We start from the raw sequence: 21717 nt of genomic DNA, 5'->3' as shown, positions 1-21717 counted from the left end.
ATGGTAAAATCCATAGATTTAGGTATTACCCTAGTGGCCGTTAGCTGTAAAAGTCCATAGATAAGCTGCATTGTTATATATGCCGCATATATAGGTCGACGTCTCTAAGAAATTGCGAGCGCAAGACAGTTTGTGTGACACCCTCATTATGGAAAACAAACATTGAAATGCATATGATGCAGCTTTTAAGTTAAAGGCAGTCAATTTGGCAGTAAATGAAGGAAATGGAACCGCTGCACGTAACCTCGGAATCAACAAGTCAATGGTGAGACGTTGGAGACGCCAGCAGGAAGAATAGTCTCAATTCAATTGTGTTGAAATGTTAATAAATAGGAGCTTCCCCAAACAGTTGCCTCTTTCCCGACAATCCTCTCTGTGCACGAACCATATTGTAATTAAACATAAAAAACCTGCGGCTTATAGTCCGGTGCTGCTTGTATATGTACGAATCATGCAATTTAGCTTCTGCGGCTTATAGTCCGAAAATTACGGTAGTTTGATTAATTCTAGTCCAGCGTTTCTATGATTTCTCTTTCCATCAATGGTTCCATCATAGTCGTCTCCCAATAAGACGGTTTTTGCTCAAACAAAGACGGATGCTGTGATCTCTTTCAGCTTGAAGTTCAACTTTAATCTCTGTTTTCTGGACTCTTTTGTTTCCATTACTACTAACCTTCCTGAGAGGTTGGCTACAGTCCATGGGTCCTAAATTCCTGAGTAATATGTTCAGCTGGAGTCACAGGAACGCCAAGCTGCTTGGAAATGGTCTGATAGTCTTTAGCTTTAACATGCTGCTCTATTAATCTCTGTCTTAATTCTTGAGAAAAATGTTTCCTTCTCTTCCTCCGGTCCATGTTGAGTGTGGTACGCACCATGTCACCAAACAGCGCAGTGACTAACTGTAGACGTATTTAAAGGCCCACAGACTTGTTACCAGATTGTAGACACCTGTGACGTTAATTGGTGGATACACCCTGATCCAACTTCTCCCTTTGGTCACATTATTATCAGTCTTTTCTAGGGAACCAATCAGTTTTGTCCAGACCTGTTTCATAAGTTTAACTTTGAAATAATTCTGCCGAAGCTTGGTTGAAAAGCAATGTCTTAACTTTCATGTGTTCATTTTCATAGATTTTCATAACTTTTTTAGAATCAGGAAATAAGTTTTGATTAAGTGCTCCATCTTTGATCCAAAAGTCATATTTTGAATCTGCGTTCTCTTCACCATCTAAGTAAGGCGACTGACTTCCAGTTGGTAGAACTTCAAATTAAGGAAAGTAGAGAGCCTGAAAAGTCCATAGAGACAAAAAAATCAGTTGATGTTATATAATGATGTTTTTATGATTAACTAAATACCGATATGGCGATGCTTCTTGCCTATTTTAAATGTAAAGGAGAAAGAAATGTAGCTGTAGGAACTGATTGGGTGAACGGAATTTTTTAGTGAACTGATTCCAGTGATTCAATGCACTAAAAAAGAACTGCTGTTCCACCACCAACTCTTTCCCCCTACTCATCTCTAGTGAGATCGGCACACGGGTTAGCTCCGCCCCTCTGCCATTCACAGCGCCTAGTGGACTTTCATCTGTTTGTGTCTCTGCTTCACAGGGGGACGGAGGAAGTTGTGGGTCTCCGGAGGATTCTGTCTCAGTCCACAGAGTCTCTGAACTTCCGCAACAGAACATTATCCATGGAGTCTCTCACAGATGAAGGTGCATTTATCAGCTGCTTACTGGAGAGCCTTCGGTTACCGAGGCGACTCCTGCCAGGAGCAGGGGGCGCTGTGTGCTGGTATCAGCTGACTGTGTTCTTGATGCTGCAGCGGATTGGTGGTGGAACCCCCTGCTGGAGGAGCTGCAGAAGGAGGGCTGCTGCATTTCGGCCGACAGCTGGAGTCTGGCGGTGGACTCTAAGTTCTTGCAGACGCTTCATAAAGACACCATCAAGCAGCAGGATGTCATTTACGGTACGGGTTTGCAGGTCTCCACCCATCTTCCTTTGTCTCAACCTGCCTTCGTTTGTCTCCATCTGTCTCTAACCGTCTACCTTTGTCTCCACCTCTCTCTGCTTCAGAGCTCATCCAGACCGAGTTCCATCATGTACGGACATTGAGGATCATGGAGGGAGTTTACCGCAGAGGGATGCAGGAGGAAGTGATGCTGGAAGCGGGCGTGGTCCACACCATCTTTCCCTGTCTGGACCAGCTGCTGGAGTTCCACTCCAGCTTCCTGTCACAGCTGCTGGACCGGAGGAAGGAGGGGCTGATGGAGGGAAGCTCCAACAACTTCACCGTCCGCCGGCTGGGAGACCTGCTGCTGCGACAGGTACGGCCGATAGTAAGCTGAGCAGAAGCCAGGAGTGCCGGAGTCTTTAAAGTGTGATTGAGACCAAGAGCAGAGAGTAGGGATGGGACGATTTATGAAAACCGTCCGAACCGTTCGGTTCGACTGTCTCGGTTCGGTTCTCGTGTGTTTCGTTCGGTTCATGCGCTGCTCCTTTTTCTCATAGGCGAAGCGTTTACACTCCAGAGCAGAAGGTGGCGGTACTGCGACCAAAGCCAACCACCAGTAGTAAACAAGAAGAAGAAGAAGTGAAGCAGCGTAGCCGGGTGTAGCAGGGAAAAAATCAGTTGTTGTGGAGAATTGTGTGGGTATGGCGAGTGGGAAAGAACAGGAGTTGGAAGACGCGCCAGCAGCACTTTATAGGTCTGCTGTATGGGACCACTTTGCATTTAGAGTGACCTACAATGACGGCGGAAAGAAAGTCGTGGATAAAAGTGCAACAGTGTGCAAGCATTGTGCAACACCTTTTGTTTATGCTAACAGCAACATGACCAACATGTCAGGCTAACCCCGAAATCCCACATACTCCGTCAGCGCTCCGCCCCGCTGCGCTCCAGACCGGCTGCTCAAAGCAAAGCCTACAGCCTCCACTGTGGCTCCCGTCCGCTCACCTCTGAGTCCCTTGGAGATGGTAGAGAGCATGCGCCAGATGATTAAATTCAAAACAGCAAAACATACGGAAATGATCCAGGGTTTCCGCGGATCATTTAAAATAATTACAATTCATTATTTTTGGGGGGATTTTTTTCATTAATTTCATACATTTTTATGGGATTTCGGTGTAACAATCAACAAATACCGAATCGAACCAAAAACCGTGACCACGAAACCGTGAATCGAACCGAACCGTGGATTTTGTGAACCGTTCCACCCCTAGCAGAGAGTTAGCCTCAGTGGGGCAGGTCTGTGGCTCCTCACACCTGCGATTGAACATCCGTATGGAGAAATCTTTTAGAAACAAGCTTTGCATCCGCCAAGGGGCTTGGATGAAGCTGCACAGATATAGTCTATATACCGCTGCAATCACTATGAAATACTTCATGAATAAGTATTATTGATTACTTTCTAGTTGTGTTGTCGTTAAAGGTGCATTCGTTGTTTATCACAATTATTTTTCGTTTGATTTTCTCACTTTTTCTGTTTCTGCAAGCGTAGAAGTAGAATTCCGCCATGTTATGTTGTTCTGTCATTATCCTTCCTTCCTTCCTTCCTTCCTTCCTTCCTTCCTTCCTTCCTTCCTTCCTTCCTTCCTTCCTTCCTTCCTTCCTTCCTTCCTTCCTTCCTTCCTTCCTTCCTTCCTTCCTTCCTTCCTTCCTTCCTTCCTTCCTTCCTCCATTTCATTTAAATAAATCCCCTTATAATTTCAAGCAAAGTTTCTCACATAAACACAGAGTTTTATAGAGAAAGCTGAGATGCTCCTCTTCTTCTTCTTGGCACAAAGAAAACAAACCGGAGTTACTCTGCCAGACGGATCACAGAAACGTCCTCAGGGACACGGAAGAACAAAGACAAACAGAACAGTCTGCAAGCCGATCCGTTTCTATTGTCCAATTTACTGAAATACTTCTTTGTGTCCAGTTCACAAGTTTCTGTCTTTTGGCATCAGGAGAGTAAAGAACTTTAAGCTTAGATAAATATTTATAATAAAGTCAGAGAAAGAGCAACAGTTGTTTAAAGCAAACAGGTTTTCCACCTGAAACCTTTTCTTTTTTTGTAAAGGAGTGGAGACCGTGGGTGAGACTTTAGACCCTCTCCCAGTGGGGATGGATCCTTTCTTTTTTCCTGACCTGATGTTTTTTGTGCAGTTTTCAGGTCAGTGCGCAGAAGACATGAAGAAACTTTACTCCGAGTTCTGCAGCCGCCATCCTAAAGCCGTAAAACTCTACAAAGAAGTTTTAAATCGAGACCGGAGGCTGCAGCAGTTCATACGGGTGAGAGCCTTAACTGGTTTGGTTCCAGTTTACCCCGACTTTAATCTAATTTAAAACACTTTAAACTGGTTTCGGTCACTGGGTTCTGGGCGATAAGAAGCCGAAAGCCTTTTTCTTTCTCTCTCTCTGACAGCGGGTTTGTCGCGGTCCTCTGCTGCGTCGTCATGGCGTCCAGGAGTGCATCCTGCTGGTGACCCAGCGGCTCACAAAATACCCGGTTCTGATCCAGAGAATCCTGGACAACACTAAAGGTACCAGACCGCCTCCGTCTCAGCTCTCTGTTAGAAACGGCTGGCAGCTCACTGTGACTCCGCTGTAATTTGCAGGTTGCCCTGAGGAGCTGCAGAACCTGGAGAAAGCCTTGACCCTCCTGAAGGAACTGATCGGCTCAGTGGACCAGGAGGTCCTAGAACTGGACCGGAACCGGAGGCTGCAGGAGATCCAGGCTCGTTTGGACCCGCGAGCCCAGGCTGAGGTGAAGGGAGGCGGAGCCTTCAGGGGAGGGGAGCTGCTGAGGAGGAAGCTACTCCATGAGGGGACGCTCACCTGGAAGGTTCAGGGCTCCCGGATGAAAGGTATCACAGGATGATGCTTCTTCCTGTCCTGATGGAACATCTTTGTAGACGGAGCCGCTTACAGCATTGGCTGTTTTTCTCTCCAGATGTGCAGGTCCTGCTGATGTCAGACATCTTAGTTTTCCTCCAGGAGAAAGACCAAAAGTTCACCTTCGCATCACTGGTGAGTTCCTCCAATGAGAGGCTCTAACCCACACTGTAAAAAACCTAAAGCTAAATAAGTCATTTTTTCTTAAAATAAATAAATTTTTAGTTGAGGAGGTAAGTGAGACACTTTGCCAATGGAACAAGACAATTTACATTTAAAATAAGAAAATAAAATAGCATTATCTTATTTTAAGTGTATATGTGCTCATTCCATTGGCAGATCATCATATTTACCTGCTCTAATCAAGGGTAAAACACATAATTTAATATTTTTAAACTTAGTCCTAGATTGTTTTTGCAGTGCTGTGGTAGATTAGAATCACTTAATACTAAAATAACATCTTTATGAAAAAAAACACGATCAGAGTTTTTTTTCATATACAAATTCATTGGTTCATTAGTGCAATCAGCAGCCATGCCTTTAGTGAGGGAATGTTGCTTCATTATTGTTCCTATCAAATAAGAAGCTTTGTAAATTGAAATGGAAAAAAAATACAACAAATCCAAAATTAAACTTTTAGAAACGTTTTAATTAAAAAATGAATAAAAAAATTCTGTGTAACTTTGCTGCAATCTCTGATCATTTTTTTAAGAGTTTAGTTTTTTCAAAAATATTTTGCAGATTTTGTTTTCCAACTTTATTTAATTCTTTTAAACAAACATTTTATATATCTCTCTTTTTTAAATAAATCTTTCTTTAGTTTAAGTTTTACAAATGGAATTATTTTGGAACTGAGTTTCACTCATCACATTCTCTTCAAACGCTCACTGTCGACCAAATAAATGTTGCTGCTTACGTCCAGCAGACCCATAATTCAATTTAATTAAAATTTAGATTATTTATTTAGCCCTAATTCACAACAGTTCACCAGATCATCCAGTCAGATTGATTCAAAGTTTTCTACAGGGTTCGTACGGGTGCTGGAAATGCTTGAAAATGCTTGAAATTGTAACTATTTCTTTCGCAACAAATCCCTATCTAACTGAATCGGGTGTTTATTAAATGGAGAAATAAAATGTTGGAGAGCCCCGAAAATGAAACCTGCTCGCTTATGTGTGACTGCGATCTGCCAGTCTATTTCCATGTGTGACTCCGCCCCCATGAAACCACTACTGCACCATGCCGAGAGGTTGTCGTTTCAATGAACGTTGGCTGGAAGATGAAAAATACAAATTATGGATTAAACGGGGACAAACCCCACGAGTTGCCTCTTGTAAAGTCTGCAAAAAAAGATGTGCAGCTTTTCACAATGGGCGAGTCTGCGCTGTCGAGTCATCCGTGCAAAACTGGTTCCGTAAGGTGCTGGAAAAAGTTTTAAAATGGATCTTGAAAGTGCTTGATTTTGACATTTAGAAAAGGTGTACGAACCCTGTTTCTATCTACAGAAAACCAGCTTATTGCATCGACTCATTGACTCTTCAGCAATCCCTCACACTAAGCATGCTTCTTTGCTCCTTACCTCAGAGAAAAGTCCTCGCCGGAACTGATCCCTAAAGTTCAATCGGAAAACAATTAAATTCATTAAACAGAATATAAAAAAAATAAATAAATAAATAGAAAGCATAAAAGCTGGGAAAAAAAAAATAAAAGAAAAATGAAAGAAAAACTGTGAAAACAATAAAGTTACTCTCAAATTTTTTTTCTATTAAAACTTTTTTTAAAGTTTCATTATTAAATTGCATTTTTTTCTAATTTATCCTCCTTATGCCTTAAGACCACACGATGCGCATACATTGCTGCTCCCTCCATCTGCTATGCATCGTTAATTTTTATTTTGTTATGTTTGATTTATTATTAAAGGTTTATGTTTAAATTAAGACAACATTGATTATCATTTTTTCATTATTATCATGTAAACTGAGGAAGAGGAAACAATATCGGCCCTAAAGAATCGGCGGAACAGATCGCGGATCGGTTAGACTGACGTCAAAATAATCAATATCAGTTTTGGCCTTAAAAAAATCCTTTAATGGTCGATCTCTGATCAAGAGAAGCAAACTCAGCAGAATCAGATCCTGCTGTAGGGAGGAGCTGAGCAGCAGGAACCATGAACTTTAATACAGAAATGGAGGAGAGAGAAAAGGCCAAACTGGCACCGAGACACAGGAGGAAGACGGAGAAGGAGGAGCAGATTAGACTCCAACATCTGAGAGGAACCAGGAGGAGCTGAAACCAGGAGCATAGATGTTCTCCCTCTGCATGCCTGGCTTCTCTGTGTTTATTCAACATTACAGGTCTAGCACCCCTAGTGGCTGAAAGTTACACAGCGTGGCCTTAATCCACCAACTGTTTAGATCTTGAATTTGACCTTTAATGTCAATTTGTTCACTTAGTACAATAATACATTATCACTAAATGTGAAACAGGCCCACAGCACAATGCTGCCACAGCCGTGCTCTACAGTTAGAGCAGTGTTCTGACTCGGTCAGCCCCGATCTAAACAGCTTCGTCTCCTCAGAACTTTCTCTCAGAATATCCCTCACAGTTTTCTGCTCTGCTAAAGAGGAGAGGATCTAGATCTATGGCCTGGATTTATAGCTGGATCTTCCCACACCTGAGATTCTGCTCTGGTGTCTTCTCACCCATCTGTTCACCCCCCTCTGTCTCAGGAAAAGTCTCCTGTGGTCTCCCTCACCAAACTGATCGTCAGAGAAGTAGCCAATCAGGAGAAAGGGATGTACCTGATCAGTGACTCCACCCCTCCAGAGATGTACGAGGTGTACGCTTCATCGAAAGACGACAGGAAGACCTGGATGAGCTGCATCCAGAAGGCTGCTCAGAGGTAGTACTACCCTGTACTATAATATATTATATGGTACTACAATGTACAACACAGTATTAAGCTGTACTAGACCACCCTGATCTTCAGTTTACTATACTAGAATGTTCTATGCTGTAATGCAGGCTACTTTACTATGAAATAGTTTGCAGTTTTCCAAAAAAGTAAAAAAAAAAACAATCCACTGGACTTTGTTTCCAAGTTTGAAGACGTTTCGCTTCCCATCCAGGAAGCTTTTTTAATTCAAAATGTCTGAAATAAAGTTGAGTTTGAGGCTTTAGATTAATATGAGCTTGATGATGATGTGCTGATCATCCATTCAATTACCGCTAAACTCAAAAATACTTTTTAGATCCCAAAGGGGAAATTGAATGTTGTCTTAAGTCTTGAAAAGTTCAGTTTAGGCAACTGGACATGAAGTTTAAAGGCAAAACATCAGTACAACATTAATAACACAGAACAGTTCGACATAGAGAGCAGTTGGCAAAAATGCAGCTTGTTGAAAGTAGCGATGGATCATGGACCATTTTGAAGCACGGCACATTTTAACCTGTAGGAGTCCCATTTTGACCAAAGCTTGTGAAAAATGTCAAGTTTCAAGTGAATTTTAAAAGTAATTTGTTCTATGTTTCTTATTTCAGTCATGATTTCAATCCAGTTTTTAAATCGTTGGGGGCTGACTGCGTCATCCATTTCTTAGTTATGGCTTTTTTTCCAGCAGCAAGCATTATATTCCAAAGGTATTTGTTTACTGTGTCCATTGCCGGTGTTTTCAGTCCAAGGTACATGGTCATGAAGTTGAAAGGGATGGTGACGTTATAAACAGTTTGCATTACATTGTTCATCTCTTTCCAATATTTCTGGATAAATGGGCATTCCCAAAACAAAAGATAATGATGCGCCTTTAGGCACCTACATCCTCTCCAGCATCCGGTGTTCCCTTGTGAATAATGAGCGCTTTGACATGGTGTTATAAAGAAACGTGCGATAGTTTTCCAGCTAAATTCTTTCCAGATATGTGATTTTGTTGTCTTCCATTGAGATAAACTTACACTTTCCCATTCATCTTCAGTTAAAGTAAAACTACCTTCATTTTCCAACTTATTTTTAATCTAGGTAGTAGAATGGTTGTCTGGGTTATTAATACAAATGTATAGTTTTGATATTAACCCTCCAGGAAGCTTTTTTTAATCAAAATAAAATAGAAATAGCGTTGAGTTCAAGGCAATGCCCCATACCTGTCTATGTCTCTGAAAGGGGGGGTCGATAAAGGGAATTGTTGGCCTGGCTGAACAGGTGAGGTCTTCAGAGACATAGACAGGTATTGCAGGCTAACAAAGAAGCTAAATGACCCTCATTCCAAAGGGATGGACCCGTTCGTCCGTTTCTATTTGTATGTTTTTTAAACAAAAACAAGGCTTTGTTGGGCTGCTGGATAAAACCTGGAACTCAACGCTATTTCCTGGATGGGAAGCGAAACGTCTTCAAACTTGGAAACGAAATCCAGTGGATTGTTTTTTAACTTTTTTGGAATGACTATGACCTGGATGACTGAGAATCTTCACCAGCATAGTTTGCAGTATCTTTCAGTACTATTCCTTAGTACTCTGATTAATACTTTATATTGTATTTGCAGCTGTCCATCAAGAGAAGAGTTTCCTCTCATCGAGACGGAGGACAAAGCTTTACTCCGCAGACTGAGAGGTACTGCAGCCGCTCCTCCCTCTGCTCCGTCATGGAGCCGCTGTTCATGTTGCAGGATCTCAGGTTCCTAAACATCTTAGAGCAAAGAACCGCAGCAGCCGGTTCTGTTCAAAGTTTTACTTTGCAAAAAAAAAAGTGAAACTTTACAATTTCAAATAACAACCAGAGTCTTTCCCAGACTGACAGCTCTAGCCTAGATGCTACAGTAGCTGGGTATAGAATGCTGCCGTGCAGTTCACCATTTCTGTTGGGGAGAAAACTTCTATTTCTACTATTTAATTTAATATTAATATAACGATTTGCTTCCATAGATCAGCCACATAGTTTATTAAGTAGCAATGGAAGAGCCATACGGCTGAGAGTGAACCATTAGAGTGGAGCAAGATGTGCAGACTAGCAGCTCCACGGGCGAAGACATTTCTGCAGAAGCACAGATGGAAGATCAGAGCAGAATTTGTCAGCGTTGGACGCTCAGTACCAGAACATTCTGGGTTATTTTCTCAGACGCTGCCGCCATGATCATCTGTGCTCCTGCAACGTTACACGGCAGGTGGGCACCAGGATCAAATACGGCTGATATTGCTTCGCTGATTACAGCACAATGATGCATTTAAAGGCATACTATGCAACATTTTTCAGTTAATTAATGTGTTCCATAACGTTTTGGATGATTAAATGAGTCATTTCAGGTCGAACAAAGGTTTTCTCGGCCGCCCTGGTGGTCTGTAGGGGAAATACCGTACTTGCAATTGCAGGAGCCCTCGGCCCGCACCCACAGGCTCAGAAGTCTCGTGCATCGCGAGAGTCGGTCTTGCTTTACGGCGAGAACTGCTACACGCTCCCAGTGAAAGGCATGCTTATTGCTAGCGCAGTGGCGATATTTGTGCAGTTATCATGGAGGGAACCAGCGAGAAAACAGCGAAAGCCCATGTCGGAAACATGCTAAATTTTCAAACTCGAAAACTGGAACAAAATAGTGACTTACCGCAGTAGACATGGATGATTTGTTGCGTTCGCCTGTCTGCTAAGCTCAAAACAACCGCGCCTGGCTTGACGGAGAAACCAGGAGAACAGCTGAGCATATTTACGACAGTGCAATTTTACTTTCGCCCTCTGGGGGGAGCCTCGCTGGAAAATCAACACCGGTTGCATAATGTACCTTTAAACACCTGACAGACCACCTGCTAATTTTTATTTAGTCTAGTCACATCTCCTTGACTAAAACTCAAACCTATGACTGGTCATGTTTTAGTCCTCAGAGATCCATGTTTAGCTCGTCAGTTTTTGTTATCGTCACGAAAGGAAGGAACATCAATGAAATGAATTCTTCACCGTCATTGTGGACGAAAACAACACAGGAGTTTAAATTATGTCCGCCTGCTGCAGAAAGATGTAGAGCAGGTGTCTGCAACCTGTGGCTCTCTACGCGCTCTGCAAAGGCGCTTCATCACTTGGGCTAAAAATTATTTTGTTAATTTTTTAACAATTAAATTCTATCAAATGCATGTTTTAGAATTTTCTCCACTGAGTGCATTTACAAAAAAACATCCACTAGTTATAACAGAAGTATATATTTTTTCTTTTTTATGTGAAAATGTATTGTGTTTTTTTTTTAAACTTTATATAGATTTTCCAAAAATATCAGTAAACTATCGTAGATTTGAGTTTGGGTTTTGAAGGCTGCAGCCCTCTGGTGATGGAGCTGCTCAGTTGCTGAGGATGAACAGCTAGCTAAAACAGTGTTCTTTAGCAACGGGTGGGGGTGGGGCTACAGATGCATGCACTGAGCTGGAGGAGTCTGATGGATCAAAGGTTTAAATTGGTTTAACAGCTTCTGCAAACCCTTGACATTAAAATCCTAATATCCTCCTCCTCCTTTCCACAGCCGACATTCAGCAGAAGGACAAGGAGGTTCTGGAGCTCCTGCAGGAGCGCGCCACCTTGTTCTCTGACCTGGTGCAGGCGACAGCACGAGGAGAGGCTGGGGAAGAGAAAAGCGTGGAGGTGAAGCCCCCTTCCTCCAACAGGAACCTGTTCAGAGCCGACACTCCTCACGCTCCCAAAGCCGAGCCGCTTCTGCTTGCCGCCATCGGGGAAGGTAAGCGGGACCTCGGGTCGGACCTCTTGGAGGGAGCGTTTCACGGGGGTTCACCTCCTTTTCTGTTTCAGTCGACAAACTGGCGGCGCTGCTCACCGATTCCAGCACGCAGAAATCCTCCGTAACCAACGGCAACCAGGACATCCGCAGTGAGTCCCGCCCCTTCCAGCTCCGTATATCTGCCGAGGTGCGATCCTCCTCTCACCTGAACCTCTTTCTCTCCCGTAGACGGCGACTCTGGTTCCATCAACGGTTCGTTTAAACTGAACAGCAGCTCTTCAAAGGTAAAGATCCTCCTCAGCAGAACCAGCTTGGTTCTCATCAACTCTCTGTCTGTCCTCCTGAAGCTCTAGGCTGTAGAAAGTTCCCTGGAACTTCTAGTTCCTGCTGCATTATTCTGCTTCCTGTTTATCATTGCTTGTTGGTGTTTCTGCTGTCACCAAGGCAACAGGAGCAGCTGCAGGGCTGAGTTATCAGTCTGGAGTACTGGGCGGGTCTGCTTTTGACTCGGCTGGTCGATGATCCGAGAAGGTTCTGTTGATTTTCAGTGTGACATCAGGGAGCAGCTGATAAGAGCAGAGCTGCCGGCTGTTGATGGTTCTGGTTCTGTTTGTTCATGGAATGGGTCGACTGGTTTAACACGGTCTTCTGCCAACATTTTCACTCATTCATCCATAGAACTGACCTGTAGAAAACCAAAGTGGGACAGTTAGACTCAGGGGTGCCGCCAAGAATTTGGGGGCCCATGAAAAACATAGATATTGCAACCCGCTGCCCCCTCCCCCCTTAAAAAAATCTAACAATAAAAATAGTATGCAAGCTTTTAAAAAGATGCACAAAGGTATAATTTACAGTTTCAGTTTAACTTAAATATACATTAACTTTTAACTTTAGATTAAAAATTATCCTCTCACAATAATAACGGCGTATTTAAAAAAAACAAAAAATAAAACGTAGCTGTATCTATGTATACTTGAAGAGCGGTTTGTACGTTATATTTAATCTTTGTTTCACTGTTTACTGCTAATAAAAACAGGAAGAACCCAAAGATCATTTTCTTAACTGCTGGAGTTTCTTTTTATATTTGAAATGATCTCCCTGGCTGTGTTTCCTGGACGCGGCTGCTTTTTGTATCTATGCTTCTTTTTCTATGTCTGCTTCTGTCTCCTTGAACCCCACTCGGCCTCAGCAGATGGCCGCTCACACTGAGCCTGGTTCTGCTGGAGTTTTCTTCCTGTTCAAAGGGAGTTTTTCCTCTCCACTGTCGCTACATGCATGTTTAGTGTGAGGTATTGCTGAAGAGTCAATGAGTCGATGCAATCAGCTGGTTTCTCTTAGATAGAAAACTTTTAATCAATCTGACTGGATGATCTGGTGAACTGGAAAGTGACCTGAGATGACATGATGTGAATTGGTGCTATAGAAATACACTGAATTAAAATATATAGTGGAACATATAATTTCTTCTTCTATTGGGGCCTTCCTCAGTCCAGGGCCTTTAGAATATTCCTACCTTTCCCTCCCCATACGGCGTCCCTGGTTCGACCCGTCGGGCTCATCAGAGCGTGTTGGTGATGATCAGTGTTCTGTGTTTCAGGACAGAAACGGGAACCAGCTGCTGGAGCGGAGCCTAAACGAGGTAACCGCCGCTTCCTGTTTCTACTTCTTCTTCTTCCAAACGGCTTCATTTATAGCCTGAAATGAGAGGCGATCCAGAGTTTGGCGCAATTTTAGATTATGATGAAGAACAAGAACTGCATAAACTTCTCTGATGAACTAATATCATTAAAAGAGCATGTTTTTAAAAAAGGAAATATGAAGAACTACAATAAAAAATGTAAAAACTTCTTAATTGAACAATTTTGAAAGAAATTTATAATATGTGTGGAATAGTTTAACCTATATTTCATAATTTGCTTTTTATTTCAGATTAATTTTTTCAAACTCAAATTGTTATGAGATTTATTTGGGTTCATTTTTTATTTTTCAAATATTATTTAAAAGTTTTTATTCACATTTTGAAATCCAGATTTCTGCCTCTACACGTCTGGGTGGTCTGACCAATAGAAATGCTGTTGCTAAGGCCCCACAGAGCAGACTCATTTCTATTGGCTCCACGCACAGACCAGTAGAAATGCTGTTCAAAGCTGGAGGATAGGAGTTAAAATCTGTAAAACGGGATCGGAAAAGAATTGAATTCATCAAACTTATGCTATGTTCACACCACAAGCAGCAGAAGCAGCTAGTTTGCATGCAAAGTCAGATGGGCGGAGCTAAAGGTCCTGCAGCGTGTTTTGAGCAGCTGAAGCAGCGCGCCAAGAGCTTCTGAGCATCTGATGTGCGTAACACGCTTCAGAAGCAGCAGCTGCTGGATTTGGAAACATTGACCTTTAGCTGCTGGACGAGGCGCCACATCAACCAATCAGAGAAGCTGATCTGGGAGCTGGCAGGGAGTCAGACGCAGCACTGCTGATGCAGAGCGCTATGATCACTCCTCTGAAACAGTTTATTAACGCCTAAATTAACTTAAAATATCAAAACCTGCCGGCAAAATATGTTCGATTTTATTATTCTGGTGCCTGCAGTTTGTACTACATACCTTTCAAAAAAAACGCAAACATCTACGTCTTGCCGCCACCAAAAGTAGGGGAAAAGCCCCAAAAGGCGAGCGGGTCTGAAGCAGCTGCTGCTGGGGATTCCCAGTGACGGCGCACCGCTGTATGAGAAAGGCAGGATGGTAATCTGGATGAACTGACTGCACAGACAATGTTTTCAGGTGGACTTTCTACCCACTGATCACAGCAAATATAGCTGCCTTTGTTCCAGGCAAAGAAAGGATAGAGTAGCTCCGCCCAACGCGCATCAGACCCACTTCTCGACCGAGCAGGTAGAGCAGTAAAGATGCTTCAGCTACGCGTCAGAACTAAACCTGGACAGGCATCAAAATTGAAACGTGTGTTTTTGCTGCTTCTGCTGCTTGCGGTCTGAACGTAGCATTAGACCCCGCCCTCCAATCTAGACCTGTGAAGATGCAGCAATAACCAGGTTGTGTTTGCTCTACAGGAAGTGCGGCAGCGGCTGGTCACTCTGAGCACGCAGCTTCATGCCCTGCAGGTCTGATCAGGTTTATCTATTATTCAGCACCAGTGTATTCATATCATCTCCTCTCTTTGTTGCAGGAAGTGATGTCACTGACCTGTCTGTTTGACTCCACCCCCAGGCTGCAGTGATCCGCCAGGATTCGATCCTAGAACTGACGGGCAATGGGGGTCCGACGCCTCCCGCCGCCCCAGGCTCCGCCCCTGGCCCCCGCCTGGTTCGGTCAATGTCCAGGGATGCAGCACTAGACGCCAGTGGGGAGGCGGTGCTTCTGCGGCGGCAAGTAGAGCTCCTTCAGGAGGAGCTGTCACGGCTGCGAGTAAAGGCAGAGGAGTGCAACAAGAAAGGGGGGGGTTCAGGCAAGAAGAAGAAGAAGAACAAAGGAAAAGGTGACGCCAACAAGGACCAACAGGTGCGTCCCGAAGGGCCAGGTGAACAAAGGCGATGATGGTGACGAGCAAAACGGCGTTGATGTCAACCGTGTCTCCCTGCAGGTCAACAAAAAGGCAGAGGAGCCGGAGCCACAACCTTTCGCCCCATTGGCCATCGAGGATCCTGTCGACCAGTTGGACGGCCTGGAGGAGGGAAATGAGGAGGAGGAAGAGGAAGTGATGAAGATCTCTCCACGCTCCGACAGCCCCAGAGGTTCGTACCAACAACCGACCCTTAAGTTACCGATCGCTGCTGCCTTACCAGTCACCATGGTAACCACACGATGTCACCCTCAGACCTGCAGGACATCCCGGAGGAGATTGAGAGCTAACCTCCCGGCTCCGCCGTGGACCTGGCCCGCGTGACGTGGTCGATGATGTCGCCGTTGCTGCCAGAGATCCGCTGACTGTCTGACTTTTTTCCTTGAACTTTGTTTTTTAATTTTCTGTTGGATACAGGAAGTATAACCATGAGACCTGTTTACGACATCATGTCTGCTGGAAGGGAGGGGAGGGCGGGGGGCGATAGAGAGGGAGGGGCTTTAAAAGGCTGAGGTTATTTCTGATTGGAGGCCTGGTTTCAGGGCAGGTGGGCGGAGTTTGTGTGTTTCAGTCCAAAGTCTAGAGTCTGCTTCAGAAAATCACTTCAGGACATTAGTCCTGCTGATGTCTGCTGAAATCTGCTGGGAGGATTCTGAGAGGACTCCTGGGAACCGCTGGGATGATTCCTGTTGATCTCTGAAGGATTCCTGGGAACCTTCCTAGTAATTCCCAGGAAGTCCTGTTAAGACTTCATAAAAATAACTGAGAGGAATCCTGGGAATTACTGGAAAGGTAATTCTCACCAGGAATTCCCTGAGAGGAATTCCTGGTGAGATTTCTGACAATGTCTAGTTGGGTACCTTTGGGATATCTGGGATGAATCCTTGGAATTACTGGGAGGATTCCTAGAAAATTCATTCAAGATTGATAGGAGCCTTTATGAAGGTACCTTTGGGATCTCTGGGATGAATCCTGGGAACTGATGGGATGATTCCTTTTAATCTCTTGAGGATTCCTGGGAACCTTCCTAGTAATTCCCAGGAAGCCCTGTTAAGACTTCATGGAATCCCTAAGAGGAATCCTGGGAATTACTGGAAAGGTACCTTGGGACTCTCTGAAAGAATTTTTGGGACTCAGTAGGAGGATTCCCTGGAATCTCTGGTAAGATTAAATTGAATCCCTGAGAGGAATCACTGGTGAGATTCCTGACAATGTGTATTAGGGTACCTTTGGGATATCTGGGATGAATCCTGGGAATTACTGGGATGATTCCTAGAAAATTCATTCAAGATTGATAGGAGCCTTTATGAAGGTACCTTTGGGATCTCTGGGATGAATCCTGGGAACTGATGGGATGATTCCTTTTAATCTCTTGAGGATTCCTGGGAACCTTCCTAGTAATTCCCAGGAAGCCTTGTTAAGACTTCATGGAATCCCTAAGAGAAATCCTGGGAATTACTAGTAAGGTACCTTGAGACTCTCTGAAAGAATTTAGGGAAATCAGTAGGAGGATTCCCTGGAATCTCTGGTAAGATTCAATGGAATCCCTGAGAGGAATTCCTGGTGAGATTCCTGACAATGTCTAGTAGGGTACCTTTGGGATATCTGGGATGAATCCTGGGAATCACTTGGAGGATTCCTTGAAAATTCTTGGAAGATTGATAGGAATCTTTTTGAAGGTACCCAGGGATCTCTGGGGAGATTCCTGGGAACCACTGGGATAATTCCTATTAATCTCTGGAGGCATCCTTGAGGAACACCACAATCGATCTGTTTGAAGTTCCTTAATGTTTTCCGAAAACTTTTGGGTGGTTTGCAGAGGAACCGGGAGGTTCCCGCATCTTCCAGAATCCTGGAGTAAAGGTTTTAGCAGTCTTCAGCAATAGACCTCCTGCAGGACCTTTGCTTGAAGCAGGAATGTTTTTCTTTCTCACTCAGCGCCAAACATGAGACACATAAACGGTCACCACACTACAATACCCAGAAGGCCTTTTGAGCGTCAGTCTGATTGTCTTTGTGAACTTTATTTAAACAGAAGTGTAGTTTTAGAGACATTTGATTCTGTTTGTTACTGTCTGAATAATTAGCTTCAGAATCTCTTAGAGTTACAAAGGAAGCCAAAAAGTTTGTATTAACCTTAAATGAGCAGCAGAAAGGGAAGAAGCAGTTAGAGTCGGGGACTGGGAGAATTGGGGGGGTTCTGGGGACCTGTTGGGAGGACTGCATGACATCACAGCTGCTGTACATTAGCACAAACGCATGTTAGCATGGCTGTATCTTTTTTTATGAAAGTTAAAGGTAAAGTGGAGGATTTTTGCGATTAAAAAATAGAAAAAATGCACATGCACAACCCTGTGCCCGCTCCAGAGAGGGAACGCCTATTAACGCGTGCGAGAGCGCGCTAAAAGTTGCTGTTTGCATCACTCATAGAGGCTTATCGTATTTTCACGACCATAAGGCGCACCGTACTAAAAGGCGCACTCTCAGTTATGTGTGCCATTTCTGTATTTAACACACACATAAGGCGCACCGGACTATTGGGCGCGTTTTTTATATACAGGTACATGTCCTCTACTACCTTTAAATACCTCTACTGCGTATTTAAAAATACAGCGGGGGCAAAACTGAGTATGACTGTGCTTTATTCATGTATTTATTACAAAATATTAATCAAACCTTGGAGCTGGCCGTGAGAAAGACACATCGCTGATGACACAGCGCTGTGATCACTCCTAAATTAACTTAAAATCCTGAAACCTGCCGACGGAATATGTTCGCTTTTATTACCGGTATCCTGGTGCCTGCAGTTTAAATTATTTAGATGAAAAACACCTGCCAGCCGCTGCATGAACCCGGAGGCTGCCCAGCCTAGAGGCTGCTGTTGAAGGGATTTCTACTGTTGGTGCACCGCTGGTATGTGGGGGTCTGAGCGCCTCCGACAGAAATAGATAATCTGGATGAACTGACTGCAATTATTAAGTTTTCAGGTGGACTTTCTCAATTAAAAACATATTAAAACTACTTTATTCCCACTGATCACATCAAATATAGCTGCAAGATTTAGATTATTTAGATGAAAAAACACCTGCCAGCCGCAGCGGTGAAGAGGAGGAGACCCGCCCAGAGGCTGCTGTTGAATTAAGTTTTCAGATAGAAAAATAGAGCGGGAGCAAAACTGAGTATGTTTGTGCTTTATTCATGTATTTATTACAAAGTATTAATCAAACCCATCAAAGTCCTCATCCACTGTTTCTGAATTAAACAGCTGCGCTAAATCAGACATGCCAATTTCCCCTTCTTCGCTGTCAGAGTCACTTTCCGTGCAGCACGGCTCCTCAGAAATAATGCCGGCTTTTGCGAAAGCTTGAACAACAGAGCCAGCAGACACGTTAGTCCAAGCATCAACAATCCATCCGCAAACGGTGGCGTAACTTGCCCGGCGCTGCATTCCACTTATCGTGAAACTGTGGTCTCCGTCTGTCACCCATCGCTCCCACGCCGCTCGCAGCCTTACTTTGAACGGCCGCTTCACACCGATGTCGAGCGGTGGAAGTTCCTTTGTCAGACCCCCGAGATAACGGCGAGCACAGCGTTTATTTTTTTTCACCGTGTTTTTCACATCAGCTGTGAGATGGGCACGCATGGAGTCACATATTAAAAGCGATGGTGATGCGTGGAAAAAAAAACACCTGGTCTCCTCACATACACCTCCCTCAGCCACGCTTTCATCATCTCCTCATTCATCCAGCCCTTTCATTTGCTTTAAAATCATATGTCATCAGAGCGCTGTGTCTGTCTCGCTGTCAGCTCCCAGATCAGCTTCTCTGATTGGTTGATGCGGCGCTTCCAGCAGCAAAACTTCAATTTTTCCATCTGAGCAGCAGCAGCGCGTTGGTAGATGCTTAAACGCTCCCGAGTCGCTGCGCCTGCTGCTCAAAACGCGCTGCGGGACCTTTTGCTGCGCCTATACGCGCGTCAACCGTTGACTTTGCATGTAAACTCGCTGCTTCTGCTGCACCTGCTGGGTCCGGTTCACACCGATGTCGAGCGGTTTAACAGCGAGCACAGCATTAATTTGTTTCCCCATGTTTTTCACATCAGCTGTGAGATGGGCACGCATGGAGTTGCATATTAACAGCGATGGTGATGAGTGGAAAAAAAAACACCTGGTCTCCTTACATTCAGCCACTCTTTCATCATCTCCTCAATGAGGTGGTCTCAAAAGTCGCAGTTGCAACACACATAGGGCGCACCGCACATTTTGAGGGAAAAAAAAGACGTTTATGTGCGCCTTATAGTCGTGAAAATACGGTACTTTCCAAAAGATTTGCAATTTTTTTACACCTTGTAAGACTCATCACTGTAAGTGAAAATGTTGACCAGCTCCTAGTTTGGCGTTACGTAAACATATCACCAGAATGATTGACATTTAAGGGGGACCAATTATTTAAAAATCCACCTGGAAAAAGAACATCCTCCACTATACCTTTAATTCATCAACTTGTGTCAAAAATATTGAAGATAATGATGATGCGTGTCGAACACGCTGGGTTTTTTTCCCCCATGTGACAAAAAAAAAAAAGTTTAAGCTTATTGACATAACTCGCAGAAACTTGAGCATCTGCTGCAGCCAAGGTGCTGAGACCTGCAGCGATATAAACAGCCCATAATGAACACTATGAACCTGCTGATGGACAGAAAATGACTCCAGCTGCTTCAGCTGAAGATCAGGATCAACGTCGTTAAAAGAGAAAGTTTGACCTTTTTATTTTTCAGGGTCCAACCGTTTCGGAGCATTTACAGAAACACCCGGGTGTTCCTCCCTGTAAGCTCCAGATGTTTCAAAGGCTGAATCTGTGCTGTAACATTTCATTAACTGATTGCTGATCTGTCTCATTGATTACTGCTGAATATATATATAAAGATCATCAGCTGCTGTTTATTCTGCGTTTTTATTGGATAGATGTTCTGGAATTGTGCTGCTAAGGTAGCTGTTGCTCTGCTAGCTTGATTCTTATATTATTTTTTTAAGTTTCTTGGTTTGTGAATCAAGATTTTTGCCAGTATCTTTATTATTTTTATATTTGTTGAGAGGCATAACCATAGCAACAACATCAAGCTGGTTTTCTGTTGTGGAGACTTGGATCTACTCTGCCATCATTGGGTGGGGTAGGGTAGCCAACGAGCAGATAATGAAAACCCGGCTCTGTTCTAGAAAGTCTTGAATCTCTGGAGATGACTTCAAAAAGAAGAATTATTTATAGAAAGAAGAACATTAGGGATAACAATAAGCATGCAATCACTCACACTAAGCATGCTTGTAGCGACAGTGGAGAGGAAAAACTCCCTTTGAACAGGAAGAAACCTCCAGCAGAACCAGGCTCAGTGTGAGCGGCCATCTGCTGAGGCCCACTGGGGTTCAAGGAGACAGAAGCAGACATAGAAAAAGAAGCATAGATACAAAAGGCAACTGTCAACCAGCTCCACAGGCGGCCCCGTCCAGGAAACACACAGCCAGGCAGACGAGCTCCGAGCCAGCTCCCATGTCAGAGGATGAAGAGAGCACATCCAGTTAGTCACAGTAAGAGAAACAGGACTACACTGGAAAACAGGCCAAGCTCCAACATCTAGAAACAAAGGTGTTGATGGCAGCAGCACAGCTGATATTTCTCTCCAGGATGGAGTCACAGCCAAACAGGAACCGACCAGATGAAGCTACTATGAGAAAAAGCAGAGAGAGCAGAACGTTAGAGATTGAACTAACAGATTCTGCAGAGTGGGAGAATAGAGATAGAATGAAGCAGAATGATGAAAAGCTAACTTTTAAATCCCAGACAAAAGCAATCACAATGATGATGCAAAACATCACCATTGTGACTATGACCTGGATGACTGAGAATCTTTACTAGCATTTTATGTCTTTATATTTGTTTTTTTCACTGTAAAATTCTTACTGTTGTGTTTCTAGTTTTTGAGGTCTGTTCAGGGACAACAGATTAAAAAATAGCCTTTTGGCAAATTCTGGTGCATTTGCAGGAATGCTTATTAATGTACACTGCCCCTGTCAAATAAATCTATAATCTGAAAACTATGGAAGTAAAACAGTCTTATTGTAATCTGCCTTTTTTTTTGTAGCACCGTATCTTAAACACTGATTTTTTTTTATTTTTTTTTTACATGTTTTCATTGCAGCTGACTTTTTTGCAGGCACATTTTTTTTGTAGCTGAATTTTTTTGTAGGCAAATTTTTACCAGATGTAAATTAAGTGTAAGGAATTCAATGTGTAAGAAAATTCTGTGTTTAAAATACAATGTTAAAAAAATGAAAAAGGGAGATTACAATGAGACTGTTTTTCTTCCATAGAAAACCAGTTAAACATCCAGTCAAGTATATGCCTGCTGTTGAAGAAAAACGGATATTTCACTTGTAACGCAACCTTCTGGCTCTATTTATTAAAATCCCTCCCGGCTTCCGTCCTTCATCAGAACATGTTGAGGAAGACAGTTCCGCGTGTGACCAGCAGGGGGCAGCGCTGTAGCTCCACTCTCGATTCTATTGAGCAAGGAA

General features: G+C 43.5%; 1 protein-coding gene across 1 annotated transcript in view; it reads left to right on the top strand.

Moving 5' to 3' along the window:
- Window positions 1-17479, top strand: part of arhgef2 (rho/rac guanine nucleotide exchange factor (GEF) 2) — a 49137-nt gene extending 31658 nt beyond the window's left edge. Inside the window, 17 exon segments of the mRNA XM_038281181.1 lie at window positions 1609-1712; window positions 1823-1966; window positions 2074-2324; window positions 4148-4273; window positions 4407-4524; window positions 4600-4848; window positions 4935-5011; window positions 7606-7778; window positions 9412-9479; window positions 11365-11577; window positions 11649-11726; window positions 11806-11861; window positions 13175-13216; window positions 14641-14691; window positions 14798-15088; window positions 15171-15321; window positions 15405-17479. Coding sequence (XP_038137109.1) covers window positions 1609-1712; window positions 1823-1966; window positions 2074-2324; window positions 4148-4273; window positions 4407-4524; window positions 4600-4848; window positions 4935-5011; window positions 7606-7778; window positions 9412-9479; window positions 11365-11577; window positions 11649-11726; window positions 11806-11861; window positions 13175-13216; window positions 14641-14691; window positions 14798-15088; window positions 15171-15321; window positions 15405-15439 — 2227 coding nt within the window. The 3' untranslated portion in view covers window positions 15440-17479.
- Window positions 17480-21717: the final 4238 nt, after the last annotated feature.

Source organism: Cyprinodon tularosa, unplaced genomic scaffold (genome assembly GCF_016077235.1).
Source record: "Cyprinodon tularosa strain WSP-4 unplaced genomic scaffold, ASM1607723v1 ctg168, whole genome shotgun sequence".
NCBI classification, from domain to species: Eukaryota; Metazoa; Chordata; class Actinopteri; order Cyprinodontiformes; family Cyprinodontidae; genus Cyprinodon; species Cyprinodon tularosa.
The sequence above is the reverse complement of the archived record's forward strand: the minus strand, read 5'-3'. Positions and strand labels throughout refer to the sequence as shown.